The sequence below is a fragment of the Paraphaeosphaeria sporulosa genome, assembly GCF_001642045.1.
Source record: "Paraphaeosphaeria sporulosa strain AP3s5-JAC2a unplaced genomic scaffold CC84scaffold_11, whole genome shotgun sequence".
NCBI lineage: Eukaryota > Fungi > Ascomycota > Dothideomycetes > Pleosporales > Didymosphaeriaceae > Paraphaeosphaeria > Paraphaeosphaeria sporulosa.
In genome coordinates, this window is record NW_017253370.1 from 418420 (window position 1) to 432406 (window position 13987).

Consider the following 13987-nt stretch of genomic DNA (forward strand, 5'->3'; position numbering starts at 1 on the left):
GCACGACATACCTTCCCCGCCATATCTACGATTCACCCAATCAAATATATCTGGTCAATCTGACTGCAAAAGGTTGAACAGCAGCCTACTGAAGGCAAATTTGTTGAGTTAGAACGAATGACTCCCCTCTCTCATTGTCTGCCGGATTCTAGACGAAACCAGAAGATGGAGAAATCTGTGCCCGAATCAAAGATTCTCGCTGCAAGTTGATTTGCCCAAAGCCATATACCCCAATCATTTAGACCAGATCAAACGTCTCCAACGGGCCGGAGCATCTGGAAACAGAGGTCGGTGGCAGCATACAGCCTTTCGCCTCAACGTCTTCTCTCACGTGATGTAATGCCTCCCCACTCATGATACCATGCACGTAGCACTCTCCTACAAGTTGATACGTTGCATGGTCATCTGGCGAGGCTCGGAGGACATATGGAACTGGCCCGCCAAGAAGTACAGCAACAATGTCTCCTTCTCGGAGTGCCGCGGGCCCTATTCCCATGACGAAATGTTCCTCGAAAGCAGAATTGGTTTTTCTGGCAATGAAAAAGTTCCGATTGTAAGTAACGCGGAGTATTCGCCTCTGCACCTGGGGTTTTAGCCCTGAGACCTGCAGTCGCCATTTCGGACCATATGTGGAATAAGAAGTAGTGAAGACTGTTTTCGGTGGACATGCAGTGATGGTTTCGCAAAATACTTCCATGTTGAGACCAGATGACGACACCTAGAGCAGACCCAGTCAGCAGAACGTGGCTAGATATTTGGGAGATCTCGGTGATAACCTACCATGGGTCGGCTGTAGGAACTCTCTGTATCCCGAAACAGCTCTTGCCACGATTCAACCATTTCTGAGAGACGTTCTTCCGCGCGATTCGATGTATCTATGTTGCCTATCTTTGTGATCACTGCAGTTTTGATCCCCTCAACTCTCAGTTTTCCACGGCCTTCGTGGAGTGTAAAAGAGCGACCGCCGGCGTTGAAGGGCTCCATAAAAGTTTTTCCCAGACCAAAAGTTACGTCGGGCTTGGTGTATGACCAGTCTGGTACCCAAGAGGGTAATTGTTCTATACCATAGCTACTTCCCGGACCTTCGACCAGTCCTGCTGCAGAGAGAAGACGGAGTGACTGTGTATCCGATAATATTTGGCATGCGATGGCGGTATAAACCTTGTGGGTCTGCTCGCTGTAGTCTATGATATGTTCATATGGCGTGATGTCAGCCATCAGGCCCAGAATACCGAAGACCTTATCAAGAGGGTTTGTTGCGAGTGCGCTCCTGTTCTCGTGAAGAATCTGCAGTAGACTATCACTCCCCGTACTAGGAGTGTATCCTGAGGCGTAGTTAAGTATGCCGGGGATCTCGCTGGTCGTTCCCCGTTCGATTGCCACTCGTTGCCTCGTCCACGTAGCGGTGCGAGAGATTGCTCGGAACGGCCACCGTGCAAAGCAATCCCAGGCTACGCAATAAGTACCACAAATGACCACGGCTACCCGAGCTCGTGCGACCTCCTGTACTACCTAGTGAACATGAAACATTAGCCGCTAGTCTATGTGCCCTTGTTTTAGTCTTGCCTACCCAGATTCTGCTAAACCATGGACGCTCGAGAAGTTTTCCTACGATGCGAGCGTCCTCGTCGCTAACTGTGCGCTCAAAGTCTTCAATGCATTCCATTGCTAGATCAGATGTTTCGTCTTCCTCGCCTAGATGCACGAGTACCTTGTCTGCTCTATTGTAAATCTGTGTCATGAGCGCGACCTGATGGTTTTTCTCGCTGTTATCTTGCTGATTGATACAGACAGCATCTGCCCACAGACTTCTATGTAATTAATTAGATTTTGACTTACGCAGCCCGGTCAGCATACCTTGATCGATCAGGATATCTTAGCCTCCTTAGAGCGTCGTGGAGAGTTCGTCCTATTCTTAAGATCCCTTTGCCCTGGATTCTGAGGATGTTTTCAAACTCCAGTCCACCCCATGTGTAGGAGAGTGCTTCGTAATAGGGCGTTGGTGGCTCAGCGAGTAGAGGTGCGTGGGAGACGGATGCGACAAGTGGTTCATCAACATGTCCCGGCTGTAGGGAGATCAAGCGGAAGTAGCCAGGATTTAGCATTTCGTACTCATAGGGTAAAAGATTACCCTGGGTGTTTGGCATAGTCTCTAACGGGGGCTTGCGGAGATACGACAAAGCGGCATTAAGAGCAGGAATATAGTAAGGAGAAGACATCTGGAGTGTGATAAGGGGTCTTCAAACAACCGCGTACGAGAATTCGCGTGGCAACAAAGTCAGAGGAAGTGTTCAGGTGCGAGCAATGTTCACACCCCGAAAGGCAGCTGTGTACCAATCAAGACTAGCTCGGATTTGCACTGCCCCACCTGCGCTGCCTGAAAACGCGCTCGCAAGAAAGAAAGGACATAACATCAATTATTATTCGTGATGTGATCTGTCAGGAGTAAACTTTCTGGCGGGTGATGCTAGTGCTCACCGAACGAAGAATGGGCGTCTGTTCCATGTTCACCTCACTACCTGACATCCTCACAACCGCTCATAAGCATTTGATCCTTGGGAGTTCTGTTCATCTTATCCGAATTCTTGAAATCTCTACCCAACTTAGCAAGTACCTCCTGGAATTATTGCACGGTTTGCTACCCCGATATCTACCCAGGTTCAGCCTCAACCGACCTTTCTTCGCGTCTTCAACCGATCATGCGCGTTGACAGCCATCTATCTTATGAGGATGTAGAGCTCTTGCCCCCAATTTATGACAAGTCTGAACCTGGAGATACAACCATTCTAAACATTCACCTGCAATATCAATGAACGCTTACCTCCTACGGTCTCCGCTTGGCCTTTTACGGTAAGGTAAACCTGAGAACTTCACTTACCCTAGGGATTGCAAATTTCGATTGACCGTTCACGAGCGCGACATCGGTATGTCAGAACATCCTAATCTGAGCGTATCCTAGCATTCTTTTCCGACTGGTAATACTTGTCACGAATTCCTGCCCGAAAATCAAGTCTACACGCCCGACGCGCCTCCCTCTTTTCCACACGATCCAATGACAACTACAAGAAAGCGCCTTTGGAAAGAAAACGCAACACTCCAGTTAGTAAATACCATTTCACTGACACGCTAGCTTCCCTCTAGCCATGTCTCACCAGCAGTCCCGCTGGCCTATGTGCACATGATTTCCCTTGCCATCTTTACCCTACCCTCCAGGTTGCTTTGTTGAAAATCTCCACAGCCCCTATTCCACCTCGAATATTTAGTTCTTAGGACTCTCCTAAGTCACACTCCACATGCCATAAAACCAGACCAATATCTCTCCTCTTTGACTCACCTCGTCTCGGCTCGATAGCCCGCCACTCTCTATTCATTGCCCTTGCATTTGTTGCTTGTCACATAACCTTCTTATCACCGACAAGATCTCTCTATCTAAGCATCCTCTATCAATCAGACAAATACTCGGCTTAAAATGGCAGATCACTGTATGCAAACAAAGAGATTCTGCGGCTTCTGGACAGCACTTAGGTATCAGGGTTCAAGCCTGAACCGCCGTCGCGACTTTGACTGTCGTCTCTCTTCAAGTACCCTTTCTCGATGACAACCATCACATTAAAAATCACCCTGGGAGTCACTCTACAAGAACATAGCAACCGCCGCCCCCACTCCCCAAAGAGCTGGCGCCATCGTCCTCGCCGGGGCAGCACCTGCAGACCCACCTCCTGTCCTACCCGCCCCCGCCCCAGTCCCCGTGGCCGTCGGCGTCGCACTTCCTACAGTCACACTCGCGCCCGTCGTCGCTTTGGCCATTTTCTCCTCCCCCGCGGTAATCGTAAATCCGAAAAGTCCCATCTCGCTCTTTTGCAACGTCCAGCTCGATGTCAACGCACTACTCGGCACGACCACATTACTATAATTCTGACTGAACCCGCTGCACCAGTCTGGCGGCGGGTTTGAATAGTAGTTCTCCGCATGCGGATCTGGGCGCACGATAGTCTGCACCCCCGCGGCATCCGTATCGCTAAACGTCCAGAGCAGCGTCTCCGACTGCCCGGCTGTGTGCGTCTCAGGCGGCAGCGTGACCCACGTCGTGCCTACCCTGCTTACTACAGGTGTGTCGTCGAACAGGCCTGGGGGTGCGCGGTAGCACTCGCGCAGGGCGAGCGCCTCGTTGTACTCGGCCGTGCACTGTGCCCCAGACATGTCGACATCAATCTCGCACCGACGCCTGATCCAAATAGTTACTGGATCCACCGCTGCCTCTTCCTCTCCCCCACCCGCTGTATACGTCGTCGTCTGCGCATAAAGCGTGCTCGCCAGCGTCATCGTCATCGAGAATCTCGCATCCAAGTTCAGATCCAGCGCCGCGTAATCCGGGTCGTCGTCGTAGCGCGCTGCAAGCGTCACGCGGTCTTTGTCGGCGGCGATGACGGAGGCGAGGAAGCGGATGCGGGACGGCAAAAAGTTGGGGTTGGGGAGGTAGTAGCTGGTGGTGAAGTTTGCAGTAGCTTTGGTGGCTAACAGGAGAGCCGCGGCCCAATGGGGTATCGGAGACATTGCTGGGTTGCGGTTTAAGCTTTAGGATGGAAAGTGGATGTGCCTGGTGTAGACTCCTATCGGAACGCGATTGTTTTGCGGCACCCCGTTCATTGCCAGTGGCTACGTGGGCTAATTAACGCAGTTGGCACAAGCTAGCATGGCGGGATCGCAAGGTCTTTGAGTCTAGAACGGAGGGGGCTGGTTATTTCGCTTCTCTAGAGGATGGCCCCCATCTTCCAGGGTGGTAGGCTCCGCGAATCTTGACTGTGAAGTTGTTTGCGAAGCTCGAGCTTGGCAGAGGATCTTCGATACTATACGTGCGTAAACATTGGCTGGCATACCCCACAAGCGATATTTTGTTTACTGTAAAACCCCATCTTCATCGGGAGACAGGAATTTGCGTGACCCCGGTCTGGCGACGCAGATCATAGCGAGGTAAGGCATCTTAACTTGCACGTCAATAGCTGAATGCGTCTGTTCATTATGGCGTGCAAGTAGGCTCGAAGTGGACATCACTAAGGCCGATACAAGGAACAACCGAGGTAGAAAGCCTTTTGCATAGTTGTCCTTGAATGTTTCACTCTTCAACATGCTTCCATATGTACATCGCACAACACCTACGCCAACGGCATCACCAAAAACACACCTAGCGCAGAGCATCTTCTATCACGCCTCTACGCCCTCGACCTTCCTCAAGAACTCCTTTACCCGCCCCACATCTGCGCCCTCGAGCGGATCGCTATCCAGCGCCTGCACTAACAAGTCCAGCACACTATCTACATTGTCTTCGTCCACTTTCGTGCACAGAGAAACAACCTTCCGGTACATAACTTCCAGCTGTCCGTCCTTCTCCTTGAGCATATTACTCCGCTCCGCCAGTTTGCTGTTAATCTTGGTATACACCTCCAGCTTACTCCTCAGCGTCGGTATGCTAGGCAGATTTGCCAGCGTATTCGTGTTCGTCTGCGTGAGAAAGGCTGCATCGGCGGGTAATGGCGTGTTTAGGTACGCGGGTCCGTCAGAGGCCTTGCGGATGAGGTGATCGCCTGCGACGAGGAGCTGGGAAGGAAGATCCGACGCGGAGATGGCAAGGTTGGATCCCTCGATGTCGGCGTATCCAATTTGGCGCTTTTCTCGGAGGTTGGCGTCTGTGCTTACAGCGAGGCTCTTGCGCTGGAGATCGACCCATCGCTTTAGATTTGATACGCGCTTTGCGCGGTCTTGCCTGGCCCGCATGCGTGCTCTTATCGCCTCTAATCTTTGCTGTTCTGTTTTCTGGAGGGCGGACAGCTGGGCTATGGCTTCGTTGGTGCGGTCGATGTTGTCTTGCTTTAGGCGAGCTTCTTGGGTAAATTGCATGCTGGCGCTTTGTAATATGCCGCTCATGACTGCGTGCGTTAGCATGAGAAATAAAGGGATGTTGGAGAGGACCTACGCGGCTGTATCTCCCGACTCGTTTCCTCCACCTTGCTCAACGGCGCCTTGCCTTTGCTGGGACTGCTGATTGTCGTGTGGAGGTCGGCATCAGCATCGCTCCCAACACCAAAGTCAATGGGCCGTGTGCCCTTATGGTTCGGTATCGTAGGGTCGGCTTGGACCTCCATCAGCTGTGATATGATGTTCCGGTTTCCGATCCTTGCCGCAAGATTCAATGCCGTGTTGCCAGCTTTGTCCCTGGCGTTTACCATGTCCTGCATAAACCGCATCAGGCCGATGGGTTTCGCGTAGTTGCCGGTGCCTTCATACGCAGACTGACTGGCGCCAATGTTACTTCTGACCAGGTACTCCAGGAGTGCTTCCAGATAGTATTTGCTCGAGGCGGCGCGACCTTTAATGGCGCAAGTGACCGCAATGTGGTGCAGGATTGTCCGTCCCTGGGCATCACGTAGCTCGATGAGCGGCGCGAGTATCTCCAAGGTCTCTGGGAAGCAGCTGTGATCGAGGCTGTTGTTGACTGAGACAGCGCTCATCAGTGGGGTTTGGCCGGCCGCGTTTCCTCTAAACATGTTTGCGCCCTTGGAAACAAGGAGGCGCATCAGAGACACTCGAGCCAATGTTGCCGCCCAGTGCAACGCAGTATTCGAGCTGTTGTCGATGGGCATGTCGAGATCGGTTCCGGAAAGGTGGAGTATGGCGGGGTGGTTGGTGAAGTCTGTTCTCGACTGGTCCGCGAAGAGATCGGTCAGCATCGCCTGCTTCTCCTCGGACATCTTGTCGCTGGGATGCGGCAATGGTGTTAGCGCGGTAGACACGTCGCCATCCGGAGTGGTTACGGGCAGGCCTGTTTGGTAAAAAGACTCGTTTGGTTCGGTAGGAGAGCCGTGATCTTGCATCATCACTTCGCCGCCATTAGGCTGCGACTGCGAGAAGGACTCTTCCTGCGACGGGCGCATCCTCTTTCTGGGCGGCTCCTGTATGTCGTCTACGCCGGTGCCATAGGCAGAGTCGGTGTGGCCGTTGGGGGCCCCAAAACTGCGTTCAGATGCCATGCTCTGGACGCTCTGCTGGCTGCTTGCGCGGAACGAGTCCTGGCTCCCAATAGGGGCCTGGGGCGGGCGGCCCATGGATCTGCGGCCTTGTGAAGAGCTCGCGGGGCGTGGGGGTGCAGGGGAGTTTAGTCTGGCCACTTTGTTCATGGCAGCGAGCGCACTGGTAGCTGTGGAGGAGATGTTGGAGAAGAAGGTGCCGCCGACGCTCTGGGCCCCGCCGCGACCATCCATGCTCTGGGTGTAGAAGCGCTTCCTGTTGGCGGCCATGGCTTGCTCCTTGGTTGGTGTTTCGATTCCCTGGCCTTGGATCCCGTCTGCACTGACGTCGTAGTCCAGCAGTGGGCGGAGAACGTCCTCGACGCCGTACTGCCGGCAGAACTCCCTCCCTCGGCGGTAGTTGATCCAGGTGCCCTGGTACTTGCCGTAGCCGCCCTGGACCTTTTCGTGCTCGCCGACCAATATCTCTTTCTCGAGCACCTTTGTGCGCTTGCCCTTGTCGACACCGGCAACCTTGAGGATCTGGGTCGCATTCAGCCAGCCGTCAGAGCGGCGGCGCATGACGGCGACGCGGTTCACCTCCATCTCGTACACCGACACTCCTGAGTAGACGGCCTGGGGCGGTTAGCAACATTGTTCGCACGGGGGGAGCCGCATGCGCACGGTGTAGATCTGGGGCTTGTCCATCGAGTGCGGCTGGTAGCCATTGGCGTCGGAGAAGGAGCGGTTGAAGGAGGGCGCGGCCATGACGCCGTGCGGCGAGTTGGCATACATGGCGGGCTGCGAGGACGAGCCCGAGGGGAAGGACTGGGCAACGGTCGAGCGCGCGACTTGCATGCTGCGGCGGGCGGGTGCGAGAGGGCGGCCGTCAGTCGGCGCGGCGCATGCGGGCGCGGTGCGCAGTCGCGGCAGGTTGGCGCTGGCGGGCTGGTTGCGCTGTGGCTGCCGTCTGCTTGCCGGTGGACGCGCGCTGTGTTGCCCCGGGCTGCGGTTGGCGAGGTGCTGGCGGTGTGGGATGCCGTGGGTGGGGACGGTCGCGACTGCCTGCCGGAGCGGAGGAGGGCAGGCGCGTCCACGTTCGTTGTGCGCGTCCTGCAGGTGCCGCGCCGCGCTGTGATTGGACGCGTCGGACGGCAACACTCACCACTCGCATCTGCGGCACCACCAACAGCGATTCCGAATGCAGCCGCCGCAGACGGCCACGAGCCTCAGAGCGCTGCACCTTCTGCGCGCCCTCCTGCGTGAGGCCTCGTACCTGCCCGACGCGGACGCCCGCCGCTTCTTCCACCGCTACATCGTGAAGCGCTTCAGAGCCTACCACACCGCTGACAACGCCTCGCCCTCGCTCGACAAGAAACGCCATGGCTTCGGCAAGCAGAAGGACGCCTCCATCGTCGAAGAGCGCACGCGTCTCTTGCGACGCCAGGGCAGCAAGGGGCTAAACTACTTGCGCCGCGCCAACAACGGAGAGCACGGTTGCCTCAAAAAGATCCTCTTCTTCACCTATGGGCGCATTGGCACGCGCAAGTACGCCCTGTTGGCAGATCTTCTCCGCCCAGATGACCCTACGGCGGTGCTGCAGCCTTCGCCGCTGCAGAAGCTCTACTACAGCAACGACCGCTTTCTCTCCTTCTTCGACGCTCCGAAGAAGGTCAGTGCCACGGACTACAACATCCCCATCTCGGACCATTACCGTCGATTGAAGACGACCCTGAAGGCCCAAGTTCAGAACGAAGTCGCTCTGGGCCGCGAGATCAAGCGGCACCAGATCAACACTCCCATCAACAACGTCTGGGGCCGCCCCATGCCAATCAGGCGAGCTCGCAATATTGTCAGAAAGTGGTACGCCGAAACCATGACACGACTTCTTCCGCCGCTGCCCATCAGCGAGTTCGATAACATGCAAGCTATGGCGGACGGTCGACGGGAGGTCTCCCTGGTTAAGCGGCGCGCGCCTGCTGTTGAGCTCCATCCTCACCCAGTAGAGGAGTCGCCCGCAGCAGATCGGTTTGCGAAGCTAGTGCAGGACGCACTTGTTCTAGAGAAGCCAAGCAGGGCCGACACACGCCGTCCGCGTCACATCGATGCGCCGATAATGAGACGCCTGTATGCCAGTGTCCTGGTGTACTGCAGCAAACTGGAGTGGAACGAGAAATACAAGAAGTGGGAATCTGTCTGGGGCCGTATGCGCGGGATGAGCCCAACCTTCAATTCCGCGGCGCACCACGATGACCTCTTCGCTGGAGTGGACGAGAAAGGTAATCTGCCTAAAGAGAAGCAACCCAAAAGCCCCCAAACTCCGCCCGACGAAGACGACATGGAGGCGTTCCTCAACTCCAAACTCTCAGGCGACCAGAACGCTAGGAGCAAGAGAGAAAAGTATGTCAATGTACCATTCTACGTCAACCTTCTGCCACCGGAACATCCCACTCGTGTAACGGCAAGCAAGTTCTTGGAGAAGCGAGGCAGGGTCCAATCGGCAAGTGGGGCAAATGCCCCTCGCAAACCGGCCCTAGCAACAAATCGATCAGAACGTAGGGCGCGAAACCCATCCACACCTTGAGGGAAGGCGCATCAAGCCAGTATAAATCTCAGCTCACGCATCCATTCATTTCTCAACAACATCTACGTCAAATTACACATACACGTCATGGCTTCCAATGGGGCTACTGTTCGCCACGCGACGCGTGAAGGTACGCGCAGAACAGCTGCACGCGCATTGTGCTCCAGTCGCTGATGCTACGACCCGAATCACAATCTGTGCAAACTGACGTCCCTTGACCCTCTAGCTGACACCTCCTAGATGTCAACACCATCTATGACCTCATCATTGAGCTTGCCGACTACGAGAAGGCCAAGTCGTCCGTGAAGGCGTCCCCCGAGATCCTCGCCAAAACGCTCGCGTTCCACGACCCTTCCACGCCCGACACCTTCACGCCCGGCTACGCGCGCACGTTCCTCCTTGTCGCTCCTGAGGGTGAGGTCGCCGGCATGGCTCTCTACTTCTACAACTACAGCACCTGGACGGGCGTCCCTGGTGTATACCTCGAAGACCTCTTCGTCAAGACGAAGTACCGGAAGAGGGGATACGGCAAGGCGTTGATCAAGGCTTGCGCAAAGGAATGTCTCCGGATCAATGGACAGCGGCTCGAGTGGAGCTGTCTGGACTGGAATACGCCGAGCCTCGAGTTCTACGAGAGCCTGGGTGCGACGCAGAAGAAGGAATGGGTCGGGCTGAGGGCCGAGGGCGACGCACTGGCGAAGTTGGCAGAGAACTAGACATGTATTGATACAAACAAAAAAGGAGCATAGAGGGGCCGACCGAACATCGCACCTACCCCGCTCATTCACGCACGTCCAGCGTCCCCGGCTTTGCTTCGGTGATGGCTGGCTTGGTGTTCTTGTACAACCACCAAGTGGCGGAAGATTTCTTAATCCTGCCAATAACCACGCGAATCACGACTCGCGCACCGCAAATTCGAATTTGACACCAAACAAAATACAGGAATGGCGTCGATAATGCCAGCCAGCCAGCCTGTCGGCGCCCCCGTTGTGGACGTAAACATCGGATAGCGGCTCTTTAGCGCGCACTCAGTGTTTCGGGCGGCTCGGACGAATCACGAATGCGGCGGCGCACGATCATCATCCGAGTGTAGCGTGGGATAGTACCCGGCGCTTGATAGTAGGGCTGGTTCGCCAACACTGGCAATCCATTAATTCGGTATAACAGATCACCAAGTGGTTTGAGTGAAACAACGCACGGCCCCCAAACCATCCCTTGACGGACGACAACAGCTCATCCCTGTCTCACGATGGTCGCCACCGGCGCAAGTTCGCGGAATAATTTAGAGAGGGCCTTTGGTGAGGCAAAGGAGGCTGTAATTTGCCGTCCACATAAGATGGGAGTGTGTACCACCATGGAAGAATATCGGCCTCTCCCACGGATACTCGAATACATTCACTCTTTTAAAAGTCTTTTAGACAGTCACTCGTTATACTGCTCAGGGAGCATTCATTCTTTGACTCATTTTAATTAGCAATCATGAAGTTCACCGCTGCTGCTCTTGTGCTCGCGGGCGCTGTATCCTCTGTCGAGAGTGCTGTGCTTGGGGAGCGTGCTACCTACGCTGTTAAGGGTGCTGCTGAGGGTTGGTATACACCATCCGACGACCATGAATCAATTGACTAACATCGCCAGGTTTCGCCAAGGGCGTCACTGGTGGAGGCTCCGCCGCCTGCGCTGTCCCCTCCTCCACCACGCAGCTCAAGACCTGGCTCAGCGACAGCACCGCCCGCTGCATCGTGCTTGACAAGGAGTTCAACTTCAAGGGCACCGAGGGCACCGTCACGGAGAACGGCTGCCGTCCTGCCTCCAACAAGTGCCCCGGCAACGGCGGCCAGGACGCCATCAACCAGGCCAGCTGGTGCACCAACGGTAATGCCGGCACAGGCTCCACCACCATCAAGGTCACCTACGACAAGGCCGGTATCAGCGGGCTCATTGTCGGCTCCAACAAGTCCATCATCGGCGTTGGCTCCAAGGGCGTCCTCCGCGGCAAAGGCCTCCGCATCGCCAACGGCGCAAAGAACGTCATCATCCAGAACATCCACATCACGGAGCTGAACCCGCAGTACATCTGGGGTGGCGACGCCATTGCCGTGGACGGTTCGGACAGCGTCTGGATCGGTAAGCCACCTCCCAGCCCTCACCTTTCTGACTAACAAACGTTTACAGACCACAACAAATTCTCCCTCATCGGCCGCCAAATGGTGGTCCTCGGCAACGGCGCCTCCAACCGCGTCACCATCTCCAACAACGAGTTCGACGGTGTCACCTCCTGGAGCGCCACCTGCGACGGCCACCACTACTGGACCATCTACCTGACGGGCTCCAACGACCTCGTCACGCTCAAGGGCAACTACATCCACCACACGTCCGGCCGCTCCCCCAAGACCGGCGGCAACTCCCTCATCCATGCTGTTAACAACTACTGGTATGCCAACAGCGGACACGCTTTCGACAACGGTGCGGGCTCCAAGGTCATTGCCGAGGGCAACGTCTTCCAAAACGTCGTGACTCCTCTCCTCGAGAACAAGGGCAACTTCTTTGGAGCTCCCACCACTACTGCCAACGCTGCTTGCTCCGCCAACCTCAAGCACACATGCCAGATTAACGCTTTCGGCAGCTCGGGCACGCTGGGTGGCACTGACACGTCCTTCTTTGGCAGCTTTGCTGGGAAGAACGTGGCGAGTGCTGCCGCGGCGAACGCGGGTACGATCCAGAACGGTGCTGGTATTGGAAAGATCTAAGCTTGCGCGGATATTGGGTCGGATGTGAGGGGACGTGGAGGAACGGTGTTTTACTTCTTGAGTATATATTTCCGAGGCTGGCGATTGCACGCGCAGTCCGTACATAATTACTGGTCTACAGAGTGGACTGCACATACAATTCGATAATATTTGTCGACACGTTGCCGCTTGAGCAGGAGTGTCAACGTCCGTTGTGAGTTGTAGTGCGCGTGAGTTGACACAGGCTCTCGTTTCCATTCGGAGAATTGGCAACGTACATTTCCGAATCCGGCCATGAATAGCTATGAGGTTATGTTCAACTACTCAATTTGAATTGATGGATAGCTTGGCGATTTACTGAGGTCTGGCTAGATCCTGTAGCTATCTCTTGAATAGATACCACTGCTCGATACTGGCTATCCAGACGTTCAGGAAAGCGGGGGCTGAGACTGTCACAGTTGGAAGGGAAACGGCGAAACTAGTACTTAGAATGCCATGCTATTGTCCGTTAATCATGTCATCAGCCACTCGGTGTATCCGGACTCACCTTCACCATCCAGATCAATGTGCTCCGTCTCAGCTTCACCATCCATACCATCCACAGCGCCCCGTTCGCCAGCGCCGATGCTATCGTCTTCTTCTTCATCCAGCTCTCCCAGCAAATTCTCCCATTCCTGGCCGTACTTCTCCATCGCCTCCTCTTCTGCCTTGCGCGAAATTGCTCCCTCCATCGGCAGGTGCAGGGTCTGCCTTCGCAAGCTCTCGCGCATGTACTCCTTCTGCAGTTTCAACACTCCGTTTTTCGTTTTCAAGCTGTTTCTCCGCCGCTCAGCTTTGGACTTCACCTCGTGCTCTGCCCGCTTGACATCCTCGTCGTCGCGTACGGGGCCGGCGCGGATCTCGGCGGGAGACAGGCCAGCCCACCACTATTCAGATGGCGCTCGCAAGGCAGGCGGGGCGATGGGGATGGGGAGGGCGTATACCTCGTTTGTGGGGCTGCTGGAGATCAGCGTGGCGATGGTGCATTTGCGGAGGAGACGAAGAGGCGCGGATGGAGGGTCGGTTACAGCGATGTTGAATTGGTTGTGAGATGCGAGAGCATGAGGCTCTGGCGACTGGGCGTATTCGATGGCGGACTGGATGCGGGCTACCAGCTGGAGTTCGTTGTGGTCAGCATTAGAGCCTGCACTGGGGGTTGCAGAGCGCGGTGTGTCTTCGTTTGAAGACTCGTGCGGCTGAGCGTTTTTACAAGTTCTTGTCTGAGGCTCGGCGGGCTCCGATATCTCGAAAGGGGATTGTCTCCTTGCGGTGGGATCTGGAGTGCTTGACGGTGTTGTCACGTCGAGGTCTACTCGCATGTTAGTAGCTTGAACGCGTATCAGGATACTTCTCTCGTCAGTACGGGCCGTCTCTCTCGAATTAATGCTATCCCTATTACCCTGATCGCGACTTGGAGCCGTCTTTCGTGTCCCGCCCTCGCGAGGCGCCATGGCTAGTGAGATGTTAATACGACGAGCTCTGCTTTATCGAACTTAAAACTGCTTGTGATTGAAAATGCCGAAATTGATTCACAAAGTGGTGGTAGTAGTAGTAGTAGTAGTAGTAGTAGTAGTAGTAGTAGTAGTAGTAGTAGTAGTAGTAGTAGTAGTAGTAGTAGTAGTAGTAGTAGTAGTAGT

At 55.1% G+C, this 13987-nt stretch overlaps 7 protein-coding genes across 7 annotated transcripts; 3 read left to right on the top strand and 4 right to left on the bottom strand.

Moving 5' to 3' along the window:
- Window positions 1-175: 175 nt before the first annotated feature.
- Window positions 176-2288, bottom strand: CC84DRAFT_271628 (HET-domain-containing protein). Its single transcript, XM_018185688.1, has 4 exons — window positions 1858-2288; window positions 1571-1811; window positions 781-1512; window positions 176-718 (listed from the first exon to the last, which is right to left on the bottom strand). Exons 1-4 carry the CDS (start codon window positions 2217-2219, stop codon window positions 239-241), a joined length of 1815 nt encoding a protein of 604 aa, XP_018031273.1. The 5' UTR covers window positions 2220-2288; the 3' UTR covers window positions 176-238.
- Window positions 2289-3282: 994 nt separating this feature from the next.
- On the bottom strand, window positions 3283-4792 carry CC84DRAFT_271632 (uncharacterized protein). The gene has a single exon (XM_018185689.1). The coding sequence runs from the start codon at window positions 4552-4554 to the stop codon at window positions 3634-3636; it is 921 nt and encodes a 306-aa protein (XP_018031274.1). The 5' UTR covers window positions 4555-4792; the 3' UTR covers window positions 3283-3633.
- A 279-nt stretch (window positions 4793-5071) lies between these two features.
- Window positions 5072-8060, bottom strand: CC84DRAFT_1262988 (apses transcription factor-like protein). Its single transcript, XM_018185192.1, has 3 exons — window positions 7686-8060; window positions 5972-7637; window positions 5072-5924 (listed from the first exon to the last, which is right to left on the bottom strand). The coding sequence occupies exons 1-3, from the start codon at window positions 7857-7859 to the stop codon at window positions 5203-5205; spliced, it is 2562 nt and encodes an 853-aa protein (XP_018031275.1). The 5' UTR covers window positions 7860-8060; the 3' UTR covers window positions 5072-5202.
- Window positions 8061-8202: 142 nt separating this feature from the next.
- Window positions 8203-9585, top strand: CC84DRAFT_1101705 (uncharacterized protein; the record flags this gene model as incomplete). Its single annotated transcript, XM_018174928.1, has 2 exons — window positions 8203-9347; window positions 9396-9585. 2 exons carry the CDS (start codon window positions 8203-8205, stop codon window positions 9583-9585), a joined length of 1335 nt encoding a protein of 444 aa, XP_018031276.1.
- Window positions 9586-9672: 87 nt separating this feature from the next.
- Window positions 9673-10670, top strand: CC84DRAFT_1229456 (GCN5-related N-acetyltransferase-like protein; the record flags this gene model as incomplete). Its single annotated transcript, XM_018183666.1, has 2 exons — window positions 9673-9715; window positions 9826-10670. 2 exons carry the CDS (start codon window positions 9673-9675, stop codon window positions 10299-10301), a joined length of 519 nt encoding a protein of 172 aa, XP_018031277.1. The 3' UTR covers window positions 10302-10670.
- A 394-nt stretch (window positions 10671-11064) lies between these two features.
- CC84DRAFT_1101068 (pectin lyase A precursor) lies at window positions 11065-12332 on the top strand (the record flags this gene model as incomplete). Its single annotated transcript, XM_018174894.1, has 3 exons — window positions 11065-11170; window positions 11221-11709; window positions 11758-12332. The coding sequence occupies 3 exons, from the start codon at window positions 11065-11067 to the stop codon at window positions 12330-12332; spliced, it is 1170 nt and encodes a 389-aa protein (XP_018031278.1).
- Window positions 12333-12823: 491 nt separating this feature from the next.
- CC84DRAFT_1221467 (uncharacterized protein) lies at window positions 12824-13801 on the bottom strand (the record flags this gene model as incomplete). Its single annotated transcript, XM_018183277.1, has 3 exons — window positions 12824-13237; window positions 13295-13659; window positions 13714-13801. The coding sequence occupies 3 exons, from the start codon at window positions 13799-13801 to the stop codon at window positions 12824-12826; spliced, it is 867 nt and encodes a 288-aa protein (XP_018031279.1).
- Window positions 13802-13987: the final 186 nt, after the last annotated feature.

What these genes read in the sequence shown, in the direction of transcription:
- CC84DRAFT_1262988 (XM_018185192.1), bottom strand. Translation starts at nt 7,859, where the DNA reads ATGCAAGTCGCGCGCTCGACCGTTGCCCAGTCCTTCCCCTCGGGCTCG. An exon ending in ACAAGCCCCAGATCTACACC is followed by an intron (nt 7,638 to 7,685) that starts GTGCGCATGCGG and finishes TAACCGCCCCAG; the next exon opens with GCCGTCTACTCAGGAGTGTC. An exon ending in GAGTCGGGAGATACAGCCGC is followed by an intron (nt 5,925 to 5,971) that starts GTAGGTCCTCTC and finishes TAACGCACGCAG; the next exon opens with TCATGAGCGGCATATTACAA.
- CC84DRAFT_271628 (XM_018185688.1), bottom strand. Translation starts at nt 2,219, where the DNA reads ATGTCTTCTCCTTACTATATTCCTGCTCTTAATGCCGCTTTGTCGTAT. An exon ending in CATGGTTTAGCAGAATCTGG is followed by an intron (nt 1,513 to 1,570) that starts GTAGGCAAGACT and finishes CATGTTCACTAG; the next exon opens with GTAGTACAGGAGGTCGCACG. An exon ending in GTTCCTACAGCCGACCCATG is followed by an intron (nt 719 to 780) that starts GTAGGTTATCAC and finishes GGTCTGCTCTAG; the next exon opens with GTGTCGTCATCTGGTCTCAA.
- CC84DRAFT_271632 (XM_018185689.1), bottom strand. Translation starts at nt 4,554, where the DNA reads ATGTCTCCGATACCCCATTGGGCCGCGGCTCTCCTGTTAGCCACCAAA.